Here is a 25,422-nt window from a genome sequence, read left to right as displayed (position 1 = left end):
TCTCAAATGAGTTGTCAGTCAACTTAGGTGGCATTAAAGGGGGAGGAAACAGCCAAATAACTAAAGCTAATAGAATGCATGTGTGTGCGTGTATATATATATATATATCTCAATCTACTACATAAGTTAAAAGAAAATGATATACTTCTATAGCTTCCTTAAGCACTTTTTCTTTATAATTCTGTTCCCTTTCATGTAGTCTTCCATATTACCAAAAATGAATGAAGGCTTGGAAAGAAAACAGAGATGAATCTATGCTGAAAATTATTATAAGTACATTTTTTTTTCTGCAGAAAAGTTTTCCCAATAGCTGTACTTTTCTTAGGTTTTATTTATACCCATGACTTTTTGATAGAAGACAATGGCTTTCCCAATAAATGTCCCTTTTGAAATATGGAGTAAATTAAAAATAATAACTGCAGTGAAACTGTAGATTATTTAGAGTGAATGGGTAGAAAACCACTTACCCCCAGTTGCCACAGTGATTTCACGGAGGAAATGGCCATAAAATGGAAAATCGAAGGACAGATTCACTCTCTGCAAGGAACAACAACCAGAAAAGAAAATCAATAATGTGCATAACAGTAAATGTAAAATGAAGAGCCTTCTACTTAAAAAAAAAAAAAAATGCTTCTACTTTGCACCACTATTACTGTTGCTGACTTTTAGAATCTGAATCTTGGATGGAAATAAAGAAATTTTACCCTCTGATAATTAAATGTTTAAAATATGTGAAAAAAATTAAGTTGGGCTGTTATGATCTGTTAATCTGTTCTTCACTTCCAAAGGGAATCTGAAAGTTTCAGCTCTGAATCAAGCTATTCTCTTTAACATCACCACTATCTTTCAGTTGTCCACTACAAAGCAGGTCAACCATCATGACCAACAATTTATTTAGGGTTATTTTTTGTTTGATTAATCTTCTCCAAAATAGTAGAGCATGTTATCTGTTTAGTTTTACTAAATAAAAAGTAAAACTATTTTATTTTAGGCAATTATATAGTCAACTTATCTTCTGTATAGAACGAAAGGCAGTTTTGTGGAACAAGATACTTTGCACCTACAGATCTAAACCTGCAGATATTTTTCTTTTTCAGATTGTGATAAACTCCCCTGATTCAGTATACAAATGACCCTTGAACATGGGTTTGAACTGTATTGGTCAGTTCCACTTATAACATGTTGTTGTTTTTTTTTCCCCCAATAATATAGTATCTGTGTTTTCATTAGACAGATCTTTAAATTATTGAAGTGTTGAGAAAAGTTTGATTAGAGATCAAAGTATGAAATCAAAAGGACTAGGGTTTGAGTCCTGATTCTATCCTGCCCTTGGGTGAGTCATTCATTAATTCCTTTGTTTTTGAGACAGAGGTACCACTGTGTGGATTTTCAACTGGGTGAAGACTGGCAGCCCTAGCCCCAGCGTTGTTTGAGAGCAACCGCTTTATGTACACTTTTAAAGGCATGGGATACCAAGAATTAAAAAATGCTGGTTACTAGAAAGCTACTTTTACTTTGTAGAGAGGAAAACTGGAGAGACCGAGGAATAAAGTTCATAAATTTTGACCCTATTTTTTTCTAAAAGAAGATCTGAAGCTTTGGATATATATATATATTTATAATATATCTTATTATTATATATTATGCATACATATGTATAGTAAGATAAAAAACAAGACACAAAAAGCAAAGAAAAAGAAATCCTAGATTTTTCATTTGTTTGAAATAATATGAATGAGATTTATTATTATTAGGAAGGAAATAAGGAAAAAACAGTGAGCTATAACAAAGATGATCAACTGAAACAAAAAGATCCATAGGGAAATTAATTGGCTGATTTAGAGCCCAATAGAATGTACAAACCACCTATAATAAAAGGCTATTATGTTAAAATTCAACAATTTCAATATTATATCTCTCCCAACATACAAGTTAAAAAAATAGAGAAGTATAGCTAGATTGAATTTGGCTCTTTCCAACTGTGCAAATGACTGCTTTCTATATCCATCAGAGATTCCTAATGACTTATTTGGCATGATATTAATCATTTAAAATTTACAGTGACTTTCAATTAGTTTTTTTTCTCTTCACTTTCTAATGAAAGCTGCATCTTCAGAAGGGTTTATCTTCATTTTCTAAATTTTATGCTGACTAATGGGAACAACAAAACCTATTTTTATAGCACTGACTGAAATGAGTGGTTACTAATAACCCTAAAATAAAAGCTTCAGTGGCAAAATCATATATCTCAAAGAAGACATTTGACACAGTTTTATAAAGGCACTTGCTCTAGTATATTGTTCTCCATCACTCTAATTTTTTCCATGCCATGGGCAAATTGGAAAATTTACAGTCCTTTGGCATTCTCACTTTCAGAATAAGAGTTTGGTTTAAACATCTATCACTAACAAACTCTATCAATTACTACCAAAGATGAACCAGAAGAATATGACAATTTCTCAGCCACAACAAATATTTAAATATTTTTACAATCAAACTGAGATAAACAAATACATAAGTTAAAGACTATTTTTGATAGTAAGTTCTCACAGAAAAAATTGCTAATATATTATCCTGAAGCACAATATCAATGATTGAAATGTCTCCCTGTTTACTGTCTAAATGACCAGCTTACCTTAGTTATCACCATGGCCTGCTTTGCACTAATATCAATGACAATTAATAAAGGTGTTACCTTCTCAATAGTTGTGAAATCTACCCTTTTCTCTCCAGGTACTGCTGACACCCTTCCCTAAGTGTAGGTCACTTTTATCTCAATAACTTGCTTACAGGTGTCTTGGTTCCATTTTCCTTGGAATTTTTTTCTCTATACTATCTAGAATATCACTCCCCAATCCAAATCTTTCAATCTAGAATCCCACTGACCCTGGAATCATGCAAAAATAGTGAAAATGAGTTTTAAGACCCACCACTAATGGGTCTCAGCTATCTTATGGTTCTCCCTTCACGTTCTCTATGTTGGCCAGCCTTCTAGAACAGCTTTTACTTCCTTGAAACTGCCACCCTTAATCCTGGGCTCTGGTTCTTCAACATGATGTCTCTTTTGACTGTAATGATCTCTCAACATGGGTTGGCCATGGCTCCCAAATTCTTCAAGCCGTGGCCTAGTTTCCTTGGTACCCTAAACCTGACATAAGGACTTACAGCAGATGGTTTGTTTAGAAGGTGATCCTAGGAAGCATGTGCTAAGGAAATGGGAAAAGTGAGACATGGAAAAGAGAAAAACCAGTAACAGTTACTGGATGTGTTACCACTATAGCCACGTCTCCCTTGGAGACCTTCGGGGAAAAGTAGGGAAAACATGACTCAGAATCATCTCATTGGAGGTTAGGAGGCTGGGATATTGATCCATCCACTCCGATCTCCTGTTGATCGACAGCGGGCAGATGATTCTCTCCTTCCCCAGGATTACTCTCAGGCAGAAAGAAGAGACACAACACTTGAGTTGGGATGTTAGCTAGTATCCTAGAAACCGCCTCCCACAGTCTCAGTTATCAGTGAGCTCAGGGAGGCAGAAGGGATGTGAGGCAAAGCATCAAGAGGGACTACAAAGTGTCACATCCTCAGAGTCCTACCGTTACTTCTTGCAAAGTTACACCTCCTACCGTATCTCACCAAGCATTCTCTCTATATGCATGTACACAGGAAACAATCACATGGGATTCAGATTTTAACTGCTTCAAAGTGAAACTAACTCAGCATCAGAGTGGTTAAGAATGGCCCAAAGTGTCAGTCGCTCAGTCATGTCAGACTCTTTGCAACCTCGTGGACTCAAGCCCGCTGGGCTCCTCTGTCCATGCAATTCTCCAGGCAGGAATACTGGAGTGGGTAGCCATTTCCTTCTCCAGGGAAGAATGGCCCAAGGAGGATACCAAAACTTGAACCCAGATTTGAAAGACAACAAAGGCAATGCTCTTAATTACTGAAATATTGAAAGTAAAGTAATAAGGGGTATCACACTTAATGGCAAATTTCTGAAAATTATCATCCCTCTTTACAAAACATATAGACACAGACACACAGAGCAACACATCCACACAAGTTATTAAAACAAACAGAAATGATTAAGCGCTAGGATTTTATGGGACTCTTTGAAGCTAAATTATTATATATTCCATATAATAACCCCTGGGTAATTGGATCATTATTGCTTCCTTCCCTGATAGCTCAGATAGTAAAGAATCTGCCTGCAATGCAGGAGACCCAGGTTTGATCACTGGGTTGGGAAGATCGCCTGGAGAAGGAAATGGCTACCCACTCTAGAATTCTTGCCTGGAGAAGTCCGTGGACAGAGGAGCCTGGTGGGCTACAGTTCATCGAGTTGCAAAGAGTCAGATACGACTGAGCAACTGAGCATGCATGCACACGCACACAACATAAAAGGAAGAAGTGTTTAGAAAATTGTCGTGTAAAGACAGTAAATTAATTAATAGAGCAAAACGTAAAATAAAAACTCAAAAGTGAAACTGTAAAAAGCATGTGTGAAATAAAATCAACTGAATTTGCTAATTCCTTATACTTGGTAGAAAGCTAACTATTTGACAGGAGAGGTATCATAATTCTGAGACAGGCATAAGAAGTATCATATGGGGGAGAAGAAACTTGTGAAGCGTTCTTTGAAAAGCTTGTAGAAGTATCTAAATAGGTGCTAGGTGGTGGGCTGCAAATTTATAGCAGGTACAGACACATATGACTGTGAGTTTTGAAACCGAATCATGCTCTTCTACAACTTGCCCCATGGAGTCACTGTGGGGAATACACTATCAGAGGAAATTAGGGCCACATTAACAGATTTCCTTTTTTTTTTCAGCCATGCCAGGCAGCTTGTGGAATCTTAGTTCTTCCACCAGGGACAGAACTCAAACCCCTACTTTGGAAGGGGGGGTCTTAACCACTGGACCACCAGGGAAGTCCCTCTTATAGATTACTAAGTACGTCCACATCTCTTATTGCCTCTGTTACATATTTTTCTTATGCCTGTTGCCATCTGGTATCTAATTATTATGATCTCTGCTAATTATTTTTTAATAATACAAGAATTATAATCTTATGTAAACACTGCTTCAGTTTTACTTGTTTGCCTATTTCTCAGTGGTATTACAAAGATAAATTAATTAATCAATGCTTTCAAGACCTTGAAGAGAGAAACCTCCTAATAAGAGTTAAAGAATCTGAAGTGGGTGCATTTATAATCCTAAAAACCACTGAGAAAGTCATTCATAAAAAATGCCTTTTGTTTTAAGACAGCTTCTTATTTACAGGAGTAAAGTTATACTCTTATGGTTCTCTAGCCTCCATTTCATCTTTATAAGGTATAATCCTGATGAAAGCAGCCTGTGGGGGAAAAAATTAGTAATAACTAATCTTTTAGTGGAGAAGGAAATGGCAACCCACTCCAGTATTCTTGCCTGGGAAATCCCATGAAGCCTGGCGGGCTACAGTCCATAGGGTCACATAAGAGTTGGACACAACTTAGCCACTAAACAACAATAACAAGCTCTTAGTAATTGCTGATCTCACAAGTTCATGACAGCAGCGAGTCCAGAGAAAATAGCCGGTGTCCATTTATTTAAGAATAAATTCATGGGTTAATCGTTCGTTTCTATACATCTATTTGAACATGCTATTTTTAATCATTCAAATAATTTCATGTTTGCAGGGCACGTGTTTGTATCTTAAAGCTATTAAATAGGTGGGATGATGATGGTGATGATTGACAAAGTGGGATTTGCATTAATTTTTCCAAAAAATTAGGCCAAGTAAATTGGAGTCATAGCATTTTCAGTTTGTTTATTGATGATACCAAGTATTATTAATACTTGATGCCAAATATTATTAAGTATTATATTAATAACTTTGGGAGGAGTTGAAAATTTAAAGAAAAAAATACATGCTGTTTTATTTACATGGCTATTTCTAATGATACTGGCTTTCATCCAAAATACCTGAATAAATGACCAAATGACACCTGGACCTTCATAAGCACTGAGTCAATGGAGTCAATGATGGTTAACATTGTATTATGTACCTGAAGGGTTTAGCACAGCAAAAGTTCCTTAAAACTAGTTTCCTAAATAATAACAGCTCCTTATCTGATTTCTAATAAGGAGATGGAAATGATTTGATATATGTTGTTTCTAATAGCAATGGAGGCAAACTGCTTTTGTAATAGAATCACATCACAATTAGACATTATGTTCCGCAGAAACATTATGATGGCTTAATTTTTGTTATATTGAAATGATCGTAACTAGTGTATTTACTGGTGTTATAAGAATGGAATTAGCTTTTAATGTGTTGGACATTATTCTAAGTATTTTGTCTGCATTAGGCAAGTATGAATGCTAAAACTAGGTGAGAGTATGACAAGAAAGAAGATGTTTTGTATGCACAGAGTATCTCCTCCAAAGATACTTAGTAATTAGAAAAGGAAAAATAGTAAGTTTACAGCAAAGAAACAAAATCTGGTAGACATCACCTTAAGCAGGTGATCAAAGTTAACATCGCTGGTAAGGAGACGTGATGGCATCAGGTACCTCCTGATGTATGCATGATGATGGACAAAATACCATTCCCTGGGTATTCTTTTTTTTTCTCCCACACTGTGTATCCTGTGGGATCTTAGTTCCCCCACCAGGGATGAATCCCGGGTCCTGGGCAATGAAAGCCTGCATGTTAACCAGTGGACTGCGAGGGAAGTCCCTCCCCTAGTATTCTTGCCAAAAATAGAGACCCATATTTAACCATGAAGAAGCAGTAGACAAACCCCAAATCAAGATCACTGTACAGAGACTGATGAAGACTCTTCAAAATGTCAAGTTTATGAAAGATAAAGAAAGACAGAAAATGTGTCATAGATTGGAGGAGGTACAATAAGGAGATTTGACAAATAAAGGCCATGGGGGTCCTATATTGGATTCCAGATAGGAATAAGGATAGTTTGGGGACAGTTCACAAAAGGTGAATATAGCATGTAGATTAGTTAAGAGTATCACACCAATGGTAATTTCTTGGTGTTGGAAATTATACCATGAATATATAAAGTGTTACTACTTGGTGACGCTTGTTGAAAGCTATATGGGAGCTCTTCAATAATTTTTCCAAGTTTATTTATAAGCCTGAAATTATTTCAAAACAAAACATTACAAGTTGTTCAGTCGCTCAGTAATACGTAACTCTTTGTGACCCCATGGACTGCAGCACACCAGGTTTCCCTTCACCATCTCCTGGAGCTTGCCCAAATTCATGACCATTGAGCTGGTGATGCCATCCAACCATCTTGTCCTCCGTCATCCCCTTCTCCTCCTGCCTTCCATCTTGCCCAGCATCAGGGTCTTTTCCCATGAGACGGCCCTTCGCACAGGTGGGCAAAGTATTGGAGCTTCAGCTTCAGAATCAATTCTTCCAATGAATATTCAAGATTGATTTCCTTTAGGACTGACTGGTTTGATCTCCTTGATCAAACTTTATAAGAAGGGAAAACTAATAAGTTCAAAGCACCAGAAGCAGTAGAGCCAGGATTTCAATCCAAACATGCTTGACTCTAAACTCCTAAATCTTGCCCACTATAGGACATCATTCTCTCTCCCTTATACTAGGTGATCCTTTTCCTACCTATCATCACATCTATAGCCATTTTCTACCTGGTACTCTTAACATTGTCAGTGACTGATGTTTTTGTTCTCAGTAAACTTTAAAATTTAGTAACAGTGAAAATAGAAAGCTCCCAGATGCCTGAGGCTAAAGCCACACACGCAAAAAGAAAATCTGAGGAAGGTACAGAGCAGTCTCCTCTGATGAACTCACAGGGACTAGAGCAGTAGTGCTGGGCTGGATGGAGCCGTCGTGAGCTGCGCACCACTGAGGTCTGATGGCAGCATGGTGATCTCTTGCCACCGGATGATGGGGACAGCTTGAACCACTCATTTTGCACATTTGAGGATTAGATGCTTCCACTTCTTATCTGCCAAGGATAGACCCAAGGGCCTGTTTTCTAAACTTACACAGCATTTATTTATTTATTTTACAATTGTCAATGATAATAACCTTTCACTGGTTTATTCACCTATTTAACAAATATTCACTTATAAAAGTAACATAAACTGAAAGATATAAATATGAGTGTATGGGCTTCCCTGGTGGCTCAGATGGTAAAGAATCTGCCTGCAATGCGGGAGAGCAGGATTTGATCCCTGGATCTGGATGATCCCTGGAGAAGGGAATGGCTACCCACTCCAATATTCTTGCCTGGAGAATTCCATGGACAGAGGAGCCTGGAGGACTAGAGTCCACGGGGTCACAAAGAGTCAGATATGACTGAGTGACTAACACTTCTCCATTTGATATACATGTATATGTATGTAGATACGGATAGAAAGATTTAAATTAAGTTTCCACAACAAGTAACTACCAGAGAGAGAAAATGTACTATGGAGAGGCATTTCCATGTGGTCGACAGCAATGCAAGCTTGTTTTGATATATCCTAAAGTAAAATCCTGCTTCTAGGCCATAAACGAGCTGAGTATTTGCCAGAAACAAAATAGCTGCCGTGGGCAGGATGCTTCACACCACTTTTTTCATGTGGAATTTTTACAAAATGGAATTTTAAACAAACTCTCACTCTTGCAGTGGAGTGAACAGGATATGGGTCGTTAATCCAGTGACTGAAAACACTGGAAACCTAATTAAAAGATCAAATTGTTCAGGAAAAGGGGCTAATCAATATGCAAATATGCAGGCAAGGGAGTGGATCCTTTCAGAAATAAAGCCCATCAATTGAATTGATTTTCTGGGTTAGAAATTCTAACTGCTTCAGCACTTTTTTGTAACAGAGAACTTAATTAACCCTGCATATTGAATGACACTGCATGGGGTTACATGTAAATTAGAAAAATAACATATAAACATTTTGCAGTTACCCAATGCTTGTTCATATGAACTTGAGATTGAGTGAACATCATATCTTTTGATCTCTTACACTTCATGGTTCCCAGCAACACTTGGCTTATGGTTGCCTGCCTATACTTGCACGTTTTGAGAATTATTCAAATTAGTTATGTGACTGTTTACCATTCAGGGAGAGTGCAGAGCTTAAGTCTGTTTAAGGACACAGAGGGTAAGAAAAAACAGGATCTTATAAAGGAGCCCTGGGAGGGTCGGTGGGGGAGGGGAGACCCAGAGGTCACATCTGGATTTTCCACACCTCGCTCTGAGAACAAGGCAGTAATTCTACCAGGCTTCTCCAACCTGAGTGCGCACGGCAATCACTTAGGGTTCTTGTTAAAAATAGACTCTGCTGCTGGATAGTTGGAGATGGGGGGGCGGGGGGAGGGAACTAAAATTCTGCATTTCTAACAAGCTCCCAGTGCTCCTGAGGCTGCCCCAGAAACCCCACTTGGAAAGTCAAGAGTTTGTGTCATATAAATGGTCTTTGAAACTCTAAAACAGTGCTGTAAGGAAGCTTTGACAAGCGTGAAATGGGTTAAAAGGATAAATAGACTTGATTCTGGATAACATCATCTCACTTTGCCTGTTAGCACTCATCTGACCTGGAATTTTCCATTTAAGGCAGGAAAGCATAGAGATACCTCCTAGCGGAGCACCTTTAAGTAACGAGACGCAAAAGCTCTTTGCAGCCTCAGTACACCGGAGGACAAGGACATGGAGGCTACTTCCTTGACCAGTGACCCTCAAACAGGGCAGGACAGGAAATGTATTCCTACCAGTTTATCCTTGACAGTGTGAAAATGCCCTTGCTTGTCTCAGTGGATCATAATCTGTCCTCCCTTCTTTCCTGTCACTGGAAAATGATTGTTTTAGAGTTAAAACTTCTGTGTGACAGTGATTAGTATCAACCCTAACAGTCATCTAGAGCAGCCACGACTTAAGCATAGTACAAATGTTATTAATAAATCATTCCATTCTAGTGAAAATCGTAAAAAGTAGGTACTATCATCATTCCCATTTTACAGCTGAGAGAAATGATTAACATAAAGTAAAATCACTTTAAGTTACCCGGCTTTTAGCTGCAAACGTGGGGACTCTCGTGCAGGCAGCCTGCTTCTAAGTCGACACGCTTATACACTCTATCAAGCTGCCCCTCAGCTGACACTGAAACAGCTCGAAACACACCAGCTTAAACTGGTTTTGCTCCCTTAAATCAGGCTGTTGAATAATCAAAACCTGGGTTACTCTACAGAAACAGCACTGTGCATGTGCAAGATAGGAACCGGTGTCTCCAGACCGGCCCTGAACCAAGAAACTTCAATCTACGGATCTCAAAGAACAGGTTAAGTTGCCACTGGAGCCCTTTAAGAAGCGAGAAGTCCTTCAGCTTCCAGTAACTGGAGACTAGCCAATCAGCTTCCAAGTTTGAAATTCCTCTGACCCCTTAAATTTCTCCACAACTTTGAATCTGGGAGACAGATTTGAGCCTTGCCTGTCTCCCTGCAGGTCAACCTCTCAATAAAGCCCTTTTCTTTCTCAAACACGTGCATCACAGTATTGGTTTCTATGCACATCTGGCAGGGTATTAGGATTTGGAATTCAGTGCAGGCAAATCTCAGCAGAAAGGTGACTAAATCATTCAAAACTTGACCACAGGTTGAAATGAAAATTTAGGCCAGGTCCAATTTTAACTCTTCATCCTCCTCCACTAACATCCCCTCTTTTATTTTTTTAACTTTTTATTTGGAAATAAATTCAAATGAAAGTTACAATAATCCAAAGAGTCTCCTATATCTTTTAGGCAGATTCACTGGTTTTTAATATTTTGCCACGGTGGCCAACTTTTGGATTTTTCAAAAGCAAAATAAGTAAATTGACGCCTCTCAACACAGCTTCCAAGAGCTGCTCCTTTATCCACCGTACCCATGTCTACAGCTGGTCCTGCAGGGATCAGGACTCAAGTAGCTAAACTCAGCCTGTCTATCAGGAGTGAAACTTCCTTGACATTTTGTCTCAAACACTAGCTGCATAACAAGAAATTCCTGGCAATTTATCACTCATTGAGAGTGACTAAAAGTGTTCTACTTCTGGTCCCATTGGCATAGGAACAGAGCACCTTCAGTGAGGAAAGGATGAGAAACCTTTGTTCTGGGGCTGGAATTTCAGGCATGACACATGTTCTGATGGGAAGCCAATTTATAAACAAACAGTGTGCGATCTTGACTATTTCACCTAGAGTAATCATCCACCTAAGTCATAGGCTATAATTTAGTATGAAGAAATGGACAAAAATAAAGTTACCGAAAACAGACACAAAAAATATTTTTAAAGGATACTAGAATACTAACTTGTTCAGGAAATTTCAATTCCAAAATGTCTTAAGTCTTTTATCTTCTACAATTTAAAATTTTCCACAAGACTTATACCTATCTGCTTTTACTTGTATTTACTCTTAGGAAACATTATATTCCGTCTATATTTTGCTAACTTTTCTGTGCTACAAAATGTTTTCCTTGAAAAGAGTCCTGTGGAAGCTTTATCATTTAATAACTTCAGGATGAGAATATGTTTTACACTCATGTTATCTAAAATTAACCCTTGTTAAGTCTTCATGGGGTCCTTGAGAGATTGGGAAGGATGATTAAAAACGGGTCTAATAAGACAATCTAGGATGAAAGATAGGAGTAAATGGATTTATTTATTCTACCTGAAACACAGCTGCCTGACTGTGGGATCCCACTTTAGCAGCTCCTAATTATAGAAGATTAATGTGAAACTTCCAAGTATTTGCCACACTTGTGACTTTAAAAAGTTGAGTAGATAGTTATCAATATCCAGAATTATTTTGCAGTCTTCATTGGCAACAGAGAATGTATGATTACTTCCTATGACTCTAACTTTATGTAGAGAATGGTGCCTGTCCTCTACTAAAGATACAACACTGAGAAATGGGATGAAATTAAACTGAAATATGATGAACTCAAGAATGATTTTTAAAAAGAAGGTATGTTCTTGCTTTGGAAAACAAAGGTTAGGAATATGCATAAAAATTGGCCACTACCTTCAAGAATTTCCAAAGTCCCTTCCATGACTAAAATATCAGATGGGAATGTTTAACCTGAGTCATTAACACCATCTGCGGAAGAGGGACTAGATCCTTCCATGTCCACTGGCTTTGGGGCAAGCAGACCAGCTCACCTGCATGGCATGCAGAGGAACTCAGTCACTCTGACCTCAGGTTGGTTTTGTGGAATGGGGTGGGGAAAAGGCCTTTCTTTTCCATAAAAGGCCCTCAAATAAAACTTTCTTCAGGACAGATAATTATTCTCAAAATTTATAATTTCAGTAAGATAGTAGTAAAGTGAATTAATTAAACAAAAATTAAGTTAGAGAAACAGTTGTGCAGACACAGCTTATCCTAGTCTGTTATTAAACTACAGAAAAAACCCCATGAATGAAGACAAGGGCGGGCAGGCTGATGAACTGTGCATGTCTTGTGCCTGTGTGTTCAGACGTGTGCGACTCTTCTGCAAGGCCAGGGACTGTAACCCACGAGGCTCCTCCGTCCATGCATTTTCCTAGACAAGAATACTGGAGTGGGTTGCTATTTCCTCCTCCAGACGTGTGTCTTACTTGAAATGAAACAACTCACAAGAGAGAATGCAGCAAGTTTATTTAACAGTCAAAATAACAATAAAAGCAACTTATTGTTAAACACTGTGGATAGACAAAATGTGTGGTGTAGATAATAGCCCGATAGAGACAGCAAATTAAATTGCCTTTTGAGTTAATAATTTAGAAAAATAATCACTTATCAACAGATTTTCTAATGCACAGAAAAAAAAAAATTCTGCAGTATACAAAAACAATTGACTAAAGTCATCACAAGCATCCGAATGCAGTTCTCCCAAACATCAACATTATGCAAATTTAAGACCAATGGAAATGCAAGTCAAAATGCTGTTATTTTCCTGGGGAAAAAGAAAATACCTCTAGAAAGCCTAATTTTTGTTTAATGAAGGTTTCTGTATGTATTTGAGTAGTCTGAAGATCCCCACAGAGAACAATCCAATTTAAAAATTTTAAAACAGTCTACCATCAAAACTGTACCAGTATCATCTAAAATTTTACCAGCTTTATTGTAGACAGGAGAGCAATACTTCATTTCATTTTGCTGGTGTTTCTTATATAAAGAATCAATCTTCTCACTAATACATAGAAAGATAGTTTAAAGAAAAAATTTAAAGCCAGGGTATGTTTATGTCTGACAAAAAGCACACTGGCAATTTCCTGGCAAAAAAAATTATTTAAAGATATATAGATATAAATATATAGGTACATATCTATCTATAGAAAAAGATTCTTAGAGATTACTTAGGAATTAACGTATTTAGGGGTTAATATGTTTTGTTGTGAAGAATTAGGACTCAAACAACAATGCTACCTCATTACTACCTCATTGTTATTTGATGTTTTCAGATGTTTTCATATTCATTTCATTTTTATTCTTGAAATAACACTGGAGGAGAGTCAAAACAGGCACTTTCCCCTTTGTTCTAGGTTATAATATCGAGGTCCAGAGAGGCCTGAATCTGAGAAAATGAGTTTTGGAGTCAAGGTCTCATAACTTCTGTAACCCCAGACTCCTTCCACTGGGACAATGGTGCTTCTGTAGAAGCTGTGAATCAGAGCTTCATAAACTGTGATCTCAAAAGACAAATGAATTCTAATGTGTCTGAATCTAATTTGTTGAATCAAACTGTGTGTCCAGCAACAAATTAAATTATATGGATTGAGAAGTACAGAAGAAAATTTCAAAATTGTGGCATTTGAAGGTCCTCATAGAAATAAAAAGAAAAAAAAGAGTTTCAACTGGTTCTCAGGTTTGTAGTCAGAAAGTTCTAGGTTTGCAACCTGATAACTGTGGACTTTGAATAAGGAACAAAAAACCCAAATAAGTACCAATATTTGAAGGTAAGGTGTGGCTGACTCATTGCTTGTCATGTGATAGGGACTTATGCCAATGTTTTGCTTTCCTTTAACTAGTATTTGAAGACATGCTTCTTCCTTTAATGTGTCCAGCTGGAAAACTAGGTTTTAATATCTGTTTTTACTGCAAATATGATTTAAGAAATGTTATTTAACCCAAAAAGAACAACGGAGATATCTAAACAAAAAAGGACAAAGGGGAAATTGAAGGAACATGTAATCAAATTACTACATATATATGTGTATATGTATGTATGTAGTACATACATACATATATATATAATATAAATACTAATCATTTTAGCTTACATTATTAAAGGAAAGAGAAATCATGGTGTTTTGGCACGTGAAGAATGTGAATTAAATGATAAGTTTTACTCTGACAGCATAATAGTATTGTGGATGGGAGAAAAGAGACAACTGTTACGCTATATCCAACATACCTCCTTTTCTAGAAAATTAATCCCAGATCCCCAAATATTGCTCAGACCACATTTATAAATGATAGTGGTGAAGGGGACAATATTCTTTACAAAGTCACGTTTCCAGGTCAGACACGCCTGTACCTTCCTCTGGCCCCCTGGGAGGAAGTGGGAAGGGCAGCCTTCCCAGTTTTCAGCTCTCTAACTTCCTTCCCTTTGCCCAGGGCTGGGTGAGTTAACCAGCCAGCCCTTGAGTCTCCCCTAGGCTAGATCTTTCTGTTCTCTTCTTTTGTCTAATTGGCTGACAGAAAGGATGACCTGGGTATGCAAATTTCATCATTTGGTGTTAAGACTTAAGGAACTCCCCTCTTCCCTTAGAGGTTAAACTTAAGTCCCGTTTCCAGCCAAACTACCAGAGGGGGCCTGCAAGCTAAGTCGCTTCAGTCGTGTCCATCTTTGTGACCCCAGGACTGAGCCCGCCAGGCTCCGCTGTCGATGGCATCCTCCAGGCAAGAACGCAGGAGTGGGTTGCCATTCCCTTCTCTGGGGGAATCTTCCCGACCCCAGGATTGAACCTGCATCTCCTACTTCTCCTGCATTGGCAGGCAGGTTCTTTACCACTAGCACCACTTGGGAAGTCCACCAGAAAGCTCTGCATCAAGGATTTTGATGATTATATCAGGAACCTAATCTATGGAACCTATGAAGTGGATCATTGTTTCCCATTTGCTGTTTTCCCTCGGGGTTAAGCCTCTCAATAATATCACAGAGGGGACAGTAGCTGTGGCTGAGTGTCTGTGTTGTGTGTGTGGAGAGGGGTGGGGAAAGAGGGTGTATGTGGGCATCGTTGAGTCCCTGGCCATAACACTACCTTAACACTGCAATTCTGTCATCACCTCTAAAACCTGGTTCTACTCCAAGGCTGGTATAATAGAGATGGAGCTAAGAGAACAAGGCAGGATTGGAAAGATGAGCAGGCCAATGGAAGAACTAGTGAAACATGGATCACTGTCTACAATTTGGAAATCTTCAAACAAATATGTAACAATCATACTTCTGAAATAAAGAATGTAGGAAACTTTTATAAGATATTCTAGTAAGAAAATTTGTAAGTTCCAAGATATAAAACTATTTGAATGAAAAAGTCTAAATGACAAGTTTTTCCTGAAAAAAAAGTAACTAAATGATATTATCAACTTTATTGTTATCAATTGAATTTATTAATATGTACTTGGATGTGAATGCTTGTGTGTGTGTGTGTGTTTTCTGTTGGTGGTGATAGGGAAAGTGGATTCTGGATGAATTTCTAGCAGGAATAAATTCTTGATAATCGTTTAGATTCTCACGGAAAACCAATGGCACAGTAACTAAAATAAAGGTTTCTATCAATGATATATATTTAAAAATCAATGCAAGGAGCACCAGATAAGTTTCAAGCTCAAGCTCAAGTCTTTCCATTTGTGTTTTAGCCAATCTTTGGTGTTCAAACCAACAATGTCACTCTCACAATCACTGTAAGAAAACAATAGGTCTTTATATCATCATATTTTTTTCTCAAAACTATCAGAAAGTTGTTATGAGGCAACCAAACTCTATTCCAAAGAGAAAAAAAAATCTTCTTTAAGGAAAGACAAGACACACGAACTACCTCCCCTGTGGGAAAACATAGGAGAAAGTCTAAGATGATCAGCTAGCATTTTAACTGATGAACTTCTTCCTTTGCTTACAGACATTGCTCACAGCGTCTGACACCAGAACTAGGTCATATTCTGGAATTTCCATGTGGATATGCCAATGTTCAAACTCTTATGAAGTATATATTATTAGGGACTGTGATATTGTGGGAAGATTGTCAAATGCAATACATTCCTGAAAAACATGGTCTTAATCCAATCTTTCTTATTTTATCTTCTTTTGAAGATCTGTTCTAAGCCAGACCATGAATCATTTCTGAATCTGTCATCTTCTCTGAGACTGCTTGAATATGCAAAGGAAAAGGAATGACGTAATTCAGCAAGGGGAGGTGGCTACTTCATCTGCTTCTGAACTTCAGTGAAGCATCATGATACAATTAATTTCCATTTTAACTGTTAGAAGGTGATCTCCTGATATAGGAATATCTACATATACACAATGAAGGCTGTTGGCCAACATTTTTGATATCTTGTGTTTATCTTATTAATGCCTCTGTAAATCAGATCAGCCATTACTCTTATTAGTTCTATCTTTGTGTCAATAATATCTGGCATTTGCACTTGAAAAATTAGTTATTTTGTTTTCTCTGCACATTTTTCTAAACTGAACAGGACTTTGCTTCACTGATAGTAAGATCACCACTGTAATCAGTGGCAATGAAACCAAATAACTTTTGAAATGTTAAATCAGGAATCATCTTTGACAGAATGATTATCAAAGAATATTTTGAGAACCAAGAGTAGTAACTTTTACACATACCTTTTGAACAAGGGACTGACTGCCTAGGTTTGCACCTGAGTCATACCACTTACTAGCATGAGAACCTTAGAGAGGCTGGTTATTCCAAGGTTAAGTTCTCCTATCTGCAATACCTAGATGGCAAATGATATTTAAATTATAGAACTGTTTGTGAAAACTGAAAAAGCTGGGCTTCTTTGGTGGTTCAGTGGTTAAGAATCTGCCTGCCAAGACAGGGACATGAGTTTGATCCCTGGTCCAGGAAGATGCCCCATGCCACAAGGCATCAAAACCTGTGTGTCACAATTACTGAGCCCCCACTCAAGAGCCTGTGCTCTGCAACAGGAGAAGCCACTGCAATGAGAAGCCTTCACACCACACCTAGGGAGTCTCCCCAGCTCTCCACAACTAGAGAAAAGCCCTCGCACGGGAAAAAAAAAAAAAAAAAAACCAGCAGAGTCACAAATAAAGAAATAAAAATTTTTTAAAAAGCTAATCCATGTAAGCATTCAACCTGATACATAGAACATGGAATCAGTGACCATGTAAGCTAAGGGAGACCTGCTTTAATGTCTCCTGTCCTCTCCACTGTATAGATGCAGAAACTGTGCCTCAGAAGAATTAAATTACCTGTTTAAGGAACCACCACTGGTTTAAGTGATTTAAGCTTGGGCTTGAAGTACATTTGGAGCCTTCTAGATTTAATTAATTAGTTTCTTTTATATTAAACTTCTTTGCTTACCACATGTAATTTAGTCTACATGTGTTATTTGAATCATGAATGTGTCTAGTCAAATCATCCTCAGGGACCAAGAGTAATGAACTCATATAAAATGGAAGATTGTGAATTAATGCAATTATATTAAAAATGTTGTCTAAATGCATGGATGACAAGAAAACTGAAAAGTATCAGGATAAATCTCAACTTTGAATGTAATATGCAACTCATTCTACTTACTGGAGAAATCAGTGGATAATTAATTAACTAATGGTTAAATTAATAGTGGCTTCTCAAAATAATTCTTTATCCTATTCCACAACATCTTATCTGTAATTAGTAATCTAAACTGCAAATGCAGAACTAAATATACTTGAAAAGTGATCATAACAAACAATGTCAGTATGTCAGGTAAAGCAAAAATATTTTCACAGCAGAAAAAAAAAAGAAACTCAAAATGTCAAAGTACTTACTGCAGCCTGCCGGTGAGTATTGGACAGTATTCCATGAATCTTCACTTTGTCCTTTTCCATTTGGTCTATGTTCACCCACAAATCCCGGCTGGCAGAATCAGATGGACCATATATCCGAGATATATAGTAATTATGATCTGTGTCCTCCTGTAATGATATATAATAGTGCACATCAAGAACATAGACAATACAAACGGACTTTGAGGGTATTGTACTAAGTGAAATGTCAGCAAGAGAAAGATAAATACCAAAAACCTTGTGATATCACTTATATGTGGAATCTAAAAAAGCCAAACTCATGGAAACAGCTGAGAATGGTGGTGATGAGGGGCTGAAAAGGGGTAAAATGGGGAGATGTTGGTCAAAGGGTACTAACTTCCAGTAATAAGATGATTTGTTCTGGGGATCTAATGAACAGCATGAGTGATTGTAGCTAAAAATACTCTATTATAGAGTAACTACATGCAGGTCAGGAAGCAACAGTTAGAACTGGACACGGAACAACAGACTGGTTCCAAATCGGGAAAGGATGTATATTGTCAAGGCTGTATATTGTCACCCTGTTTGTTTAACTTGTATGCAGAGTACATCATGAGAAACGCTGGGCTGGATGAAGCACAAGCTGGAATCAAGATTACTGGAAGAAATATCAATAACCTCAGATATGCAGATGACACCACCCTTATGGCAGAAAGTGAAGAAGAACTAAAGAGCCTCTTGATGAAAGTGAAAGAGGAGAGTGAAAAAGTTGGCTTAAAGCTCAACATTCAGAAAACTAAGATCATGGCATCTGGTCCCATCACTTCATGGCAGATAGATGGGGAAACACTGGAAACAGTGGCTGACTTTATTTTGGGGGGCTCCAAAATCACTTCAGATGGTGACTGCAGCCATGAAATTAAAAGATGCTTACTCCTTGGAAGAAAAGTTATGACCAAACTAGACAGCATATTAAAAAGCAGAGACATTACTTTGCCAACAAAGGTCTGTCTAGTCAAGGCTATGGTTTTTCCAGTAGTCATGTATGGATGTGAGAGTTGCACCATAAAGAAAGCTGACCACAGAAGAATTGATGCTTTTGAACTGTGGTGTTGGAGAAGACTCTTGAGAGTCCCTTGGACTGCAAGGAGATTAAACCAGTCCATCCTAAAGGAGATCAGTCCTGGGTGTTCATTGGAAGGACTGATGTTGAAGCTGAAACTCCCATACTTTGGCCACCTGATGTGAAAAACTGACTCACTGGAAAAGACCCTGATGCTGGGAAAGATTGAAGGCGGGAGGAGAAGGGGATGACAGAGGATGAGATGGTTGGATGGCATCACCAATTCAATGGACATGAGTTTGAGTAAACTCCGGGAGTTGGTGATAGACAGGGAGGCCTGGCATGCTGCAGTCCATGGGGTTGCATAGAGTCATACACAACTGAGCGACCGAACTGAACTGAACTGAGAGTAACTATATAACTTTTCCAGTAGTCATGTATGGATGTGAGAGTTGGACCATAAAGAAGGCTGAGTGCTGAAGGATTGATGCTTTTGAACTGTGGTGTTGGAGAAGACTTTAGAGAGTCCCATGGACAAGCCAGTCAATCCTAAAGGAAATCAATCCTGAATATTTATTGGAAGGACTGATGCTGAAGCTGACACTGCAATATTTTGGCCACCTGATGCAAAAAGCTGGCTCATCAGAAAAGACCCTGACACTGGGAAAGATTGAAGGCAGGAGAAGGAGACGACAGAGGACAAGATGGTGGGATGGCAACACTGACTCAATGGAAATGAGACTGACCAAGCTCCAGGAGATGGTGGACAGGGAAGCCTGGCGTGCTGCAGTCCATGTGGTTGCAAAGAGTTGGACACAGCTAAGTGACTGAATAACAATATAGTAACTTGAAAGTTGCTAAGACTGTAGATCTTAGAAGTTATCACCACTAAAAAAGAAATGGTAATAATGTGACATGATGGAGATGTTAGCTAATGCTATATGTAAGTGTATCGAATCAGCATGTTGTACTCCTTAAACTTACACCATGTTACACATCAATTACATCTCAATAAAGGTAAGAAAAAAAGAGAAACATTTATTCTTTTTTCAGAACCTACTCAGTACTAGCTAAATTTGCCTAAAGCATTTTACTTTCTAATTTAGAAGATAAAAAAAGTATATTTTACTTACAACCTTGACCCGCTTGAAATTTCTCCATTTCATCAGTTTATTTTGCTCTTTCCCTAGAGTTGTTTAAACACCATTTTTACCCTAAAATTGAGAGTGTGTCAGAATTATGCCAAGCAAAGATAGAGGTAATCATATTTGATTCTTGTTATAAGCTTTGTGTTGATTCTGACTGCTATTTAAAATAACACCTTTAAGATGAATCTACTTGTAGCATTTTTTTTCTTTTTCAGGAGAATTTAGTGCTACATCCAATTTTTTTTTAAACAGCTAAATTTTTAATACTTTTATTGTCCTAGGATCAAAAAAGATTTTTCTTTCTTCTGACTCCCTTTTAAAAAGAGAAACACTTAAATCATTATACATCAAACTTACATAATTTAAAGAGTTATATATAGAATTTTGGGCTTCCCAGGTGGGGTTAGGGGGAAACAACCTGCCTGCCAATGCAGGAGACACAAGTGCCATGGGCTCAATCCTTGGGTTGGGGAGATTGCCCTGGAGGAGGAAGTAGCAACCCACTCCAGTATTCTTGCTTGGGAAACCGCATGGACAAAGGAGCCTGGCGGGCTACAGTCCACAGGGTCACAGAGAGTTGGACATGACTGAGCACACACACTCCGCCTGGAATACTTCATATAGAATTTCATTATAAAGAAGAAAAAAGTCAGCCCCCAAAAGAAAAAACAAAAGAACAGAGGTGTTCCTAAAGTTCATAAAAGAACAAACAAACAAACAAACATGATTCTATTGGAATTAGAAGTGTTAGTATTCTTCAAAATAGCCAAATGAGCTAAATAATCTCTAAGGAAAGTGGGGCTTCCCTGGTGGCTCAAAGGGTAAAGCATTTGCCTGCAAAGCAAGAGACCTGTGTTCAATCCCTGGGTCAGGAGGATACCCTGGAGAAGGAAATGGCAAAGCACTCTGGTACTCTTGCCTGGAAAATCCCATGGACGGAGGGCCTGGTAGGCTACAGTTCATGGGGTTGCAAAGAGTCGGACATGACTGAGTGACTTCACTTTCACTTTCAAGGAAAGTGAGTTAGATTTTTTAAATATAAAAGTAATAAGCCTCTTTAGAATAAACTGTTACATAAAAGCAAAACTTAAAGGCTAATGAACAGTCTGTGTACAATGGTCTCTCCTAAACCAGTAATGTTAGGTCTCTCTCTATTTGCTGCTGCCTAAATAAAAAATGTCAGAGAAGGCAATGGCACCCCACTCCAGAACTCTTGCCTGGAGAATCCCAGAGATGGGGGAGGCTGGTAGCTTGCCGTCTATGGGGTTGCACAGAGTCGAACACAACTGAAGCGACTTAGCAGCAGCAGATAAAATTGTCACTTTTGGAATTCAGTTCACTTTAGTCACACACACACACACACTCTTTGTGACCCCATGGACTGCAGCACCCCAGGCTTCCCTGTCCATCACCAACTCCTGGAGCCTACTCAAACTCACTTCCATCGCATCGCTGATGCCAACCAACCATTTCATCCTCCACTGTCCCCTTCTCCTCCTTCTTTCAATCTTTCCCAGCATCAGGGTCTTTTCCAATGAGTCAGTTCTTCGAATCAGGTGGCCAAAGTATTGGAGTTTTAGCTTCAACATCAGTTCTTCCAATGAATAATCAGGACTGATTTCCTTTAGGATGGACTGGTTGGATCTCCTTGCAGTCCAAGGGACTCTCAAGAGTCTTCTCCAACACCACAGTTCAAAAGCATCAATTCTTCGGTGCTCAGCTTTCTTTATAGTCCAACTCTCACATCCATACATGACTAGTGGAAAAGTCATAGACTTTGACTAGACAGACCTTTGTTGGTAAAGTAATGTCTCTGCTTTTTAATATGCTATCTTGGTTGGTCATAACTCCTTCCAAGGAGTAAGCGTCTTTTACTTTCATGGCTGCAGTCACCATCTGCAGTGATTTTGGAGCCCAAAAAGTAAAGTCTGTCATTGTTTCCAGTGTTTCCCCATCTATTTGCCATGAAGTGATGGGACCAGACGCCATGATCTTAGTTTTCTGAATGTTGGGCTTTTTAAGCCAACTCTTTCACTCTCCTCTTTGACTTTCATCAAGAGGCTCTTTAGTTATATTTTGCTTTCTACCAGGTGGTGTCATCTGCGTATCTGAGGTTATTGATATTTCTCCTGGCAATCTTGATTCCAGCTTGTGTTTCACCCAGCCCAGCATTTTGCATGATGTACTCTGCATATAAGTTAAATAAGCAGGGTGACAATATACAGCCTTAATGTACTCCTGCCCCTATTTGGAACCAGTCTGTTGTTCCATGTCCAGTTCTAACTGTTCCTTCCTGACCTGCACACAGATTTCTCAAGAGGCAGGTCAAGTGGTCTGGTATTCCCATCTCTTAAAGAATTTTCCACAGTCCGTTGTGATCCACACAGTCAAAGGCTTTGGCGTAGTCAATAAAGCAAAAGCAGATGTTTTTCTGGAACTAGTCTTTTCTAAAAACGTGAACTATAATTACTATTGAATGACAACAAATTCAAACTTCTCCTTTTAAACTAGGATTTGGCCCTGCTTTCATTGAATGGTCCTAGAAATTGAGTTTTCTAGACAGCATATTAAAAAGCAGAGACATTACTTTGCCCACAAAGGTCTTTCTAGTCAAAGCTATGGGTTTTTTTCAGTAGTCATATATGGATGTGAGAGTTGGATCATAAAGAAAGCTGAACAGTGAAGAATTGATGCTTTTGAACTGTGTTATTGGAGAAGACTCCTGAGAGTCCCTTGGACTGCAAGGAGTTCCAACCAGTTCATCCTAAAGGAAATCAGTCCTGAATATTCATTGGAAGGATTGATGCTGAAACTGAAACTCTAATACTTTGGCCACCTGATGTGAAGAAGTGACTCATTTGAAAAGAACCTGATGCTGGGAAGACAGGAGGAGAAAGGGACGACAGAGGAGGAGATGGTTGGATGGCATCACCGACTTGAAGGACATGAGTTTGAGCAAGCTTTGAGTGTTGGTGATGGACAGGGAGGCCTGGCGTGCTACAGTCCATAGAGTTGCAAAGAGTTGGACACCATTGTGCAACTGAACTGAACTGAACTGACTGAGAAACTGAGATAATACATCTCTTCCCTATAATGTGGGTTGGTGAATTCTAGTTTTACTTGAATTTTCACTTTTGATATCAATATGGTACCTGTCACAAAACCTTCACTTAATCTTGTTTCTCACTCAATGAATATTTACAGGCTTTAAAAAGCATTTTTGCTGAGGAACACTCAATACAATCATATTATTCTTGACTAATTTGAATCACAATTAGATTTTTTGTTGTTTATATTCTCATGAAATGTAATTGTGCTTATCAATTTGAGAAATCTCTAAACAGAACATACTTGAAAACACTCAGGTATATGTAAGATTAATGGTTAGTGAATAGAAGGTCTATGATTTGAATAATAAAATTTGGGATAGATTTTATCTAATGCATTTATTATTTAAGTGCTAATTATATAAAATATAATTATCTTTGAGATCCAGTCTAAATAAGAATCCCATGTACCTTTTCTTAAGTATCATATATATGGTACTAACCCTAACCCTAACTTCTACATAAAGGAAAGGAATATGGTAAGCAATATTTTAAATAGATTTTGCTTCATGACTAAAAGAAAAAATATGACCCCAAGTTTAAATCTTGAGAAATGTGATTAAATGTTAACAATAACTTTAAAAAAAATCATAGGAAAATCTCCAATTAAACTCTAGGTATCATATACAAATTACATGTATACCCATGATTAAAGATAAAGTGAAGCAGAGAAGAAGGAAAAAGGAAATACAAAGAAAGAAGTAGGAATAAGAGTCTGCAACTCAAAGGAGCTTCTATCTTGATTTTCTGGCCCTCCCTTTCAGAAGGTGATGACATGGACGGCCCAGGTTCTAGGAGAGTAACAGGCTTTGTGGTTGTGCTTCAACTCCTTCCCACTGTCTGGGAAAGCTTTCAGTGGTGGGTCCTTCTACAAGTGTCATACTTCTGGCAACAATGGCTGATTGTCAGGATGAGCATATAACCTAAGAAAGACCAATTAGTGAGACATCCAGGGAGCGATGTAGAGAGGAGATAACTTCCCTGATTCTGATTGTTGAGATGTGTAGGTGTGAGACTTGGAACTACTGCCACCATTTTGCTACCAAGGGGGAACCTTGCCTGAAGATATAGCAAGCACAGATAAGGACAGAACCATAAGCCCATACTTAATGCAAAGAGCCAGATCCCGAACCAGTATACCTAAGTGTGCCAGCTCCTAGACTTGTTCAGCCACTTAGATGAATCATTAAATCTCTTCTTTGTTAAAACACCTTGAGTTGAGTTATTATCAACCAAAAGAATCCTGACAAACAAGTTTTCTTAACTTGCATGAAAAGAGTACTTAAGCAGTGTTGAATAAGACAACCTTATCTACAGATTTATAGATCTGGATAACAAACATGTAGTATTCCATCAAATCACATAGAAGAAATGAAAACTTACCTAACCTTCCAGAAATCATCAAGTCTGAATAACAAATGATAATGACTCATTTAATTTTTCAACAAATGGTATAATAGAGTGGTTTTGAAGAAAATATTCAATGAGTTTAAATTAAAAAATTAATTTTTCTGCCTATTCCTAGTACTTTTACAGAGTTCAGCATCATTGAGGTCAGAGATATAATCTTTATATGACTTATGTAACCGATTTCATGATAGTGCCAAATTCTTATATAATTGCCAAATAGATATTTTCTTTAATATTACAAACTTTCAGTATAGAGTTCAGTATAATTGTTGCAATCAAGATATCTAAAATGACTTTGGTATTTCCTTTAACCTCTAAGTCTTTGTAACAAATCAAGACTTAGTTTTGAAGTTAACAAAAGAAGAAGAGTATCGTTATGCTAAACAATGGACTTGCTGCAAAAATATACATTTTTTGGTCTGTAATCAGTAATTATAATTACTCATATGGCTATGTGAACATATATTTACATTTTCACTTAAATCGGAGCTTCTGAAAACAATATTACACCTTTGAAAATACTGAAAGCTAAAGCCTTTTGACTTCTTGGTGTTTGCCTTCTATAGCCCAAGCTTGCCAGGTTGTCATGGAAACTTCTATTCAAAGAGGAAGACAATGTATTGTTTACCTAGGAATTTAGAGACAGAAGTTGTTAAAATCCTGGGAGAGGTGTTTGGCTCAGCTATTCAGGAACGCCATAAACTAGGTGTCT

The 25,422-nt window shown here is 37.9% G+C and overlaps 1 protein-coding gene across 2 annotated transcripts in view; it reads right to left on the bottom strand.

Moving 5' to 3' along the window:
• Nucleotides 1-25,422, bottom strand: part of PLXDC2 (plexin domain containing 2) — a 429,365-nt gene that overhangs the window by 194,287 nt on the left and 209,656 nt on the right. For both annotated transcript variants that reach the window (XM_043479119.1, XM_043479121.1), the window contains exons 3-4: nucleotides 18,004-18,150; nucleotides 468-537 (exon numbers count right to left, since the gene is read on the bottom strand). In XM_043479119.1, coding sequence (XP_043335054.1) covers nucleotides 468-537; nucleotides 18,004-18,150 — 217 coding nt within the window. The remainder of the gene's footprint in view (nucleotides 1-467; nucleotides 538-18,003; nucleotides 18,151-25,422) is intronic.

The sequence above is a fragment of the Cervus canadensis genome, chromosome 10 (assembly GCF_019320065.1).
Source record: "Cervus canadensis isolate Bull #8, Minnesota chromosome 10, ASM1932006v1, whole genome shotgun sequence".
NCBI lineage: Eukaryota > Metazoa > Chordata > Mammalia > Artiodactyla > Cervidae > Cervus > Cervus canadensis.
The sequence above is the reverse complement of the archived record's forward strand: the minus strand, read 5'-3'. Positions and strand labels throughout refer to the sequence as shown.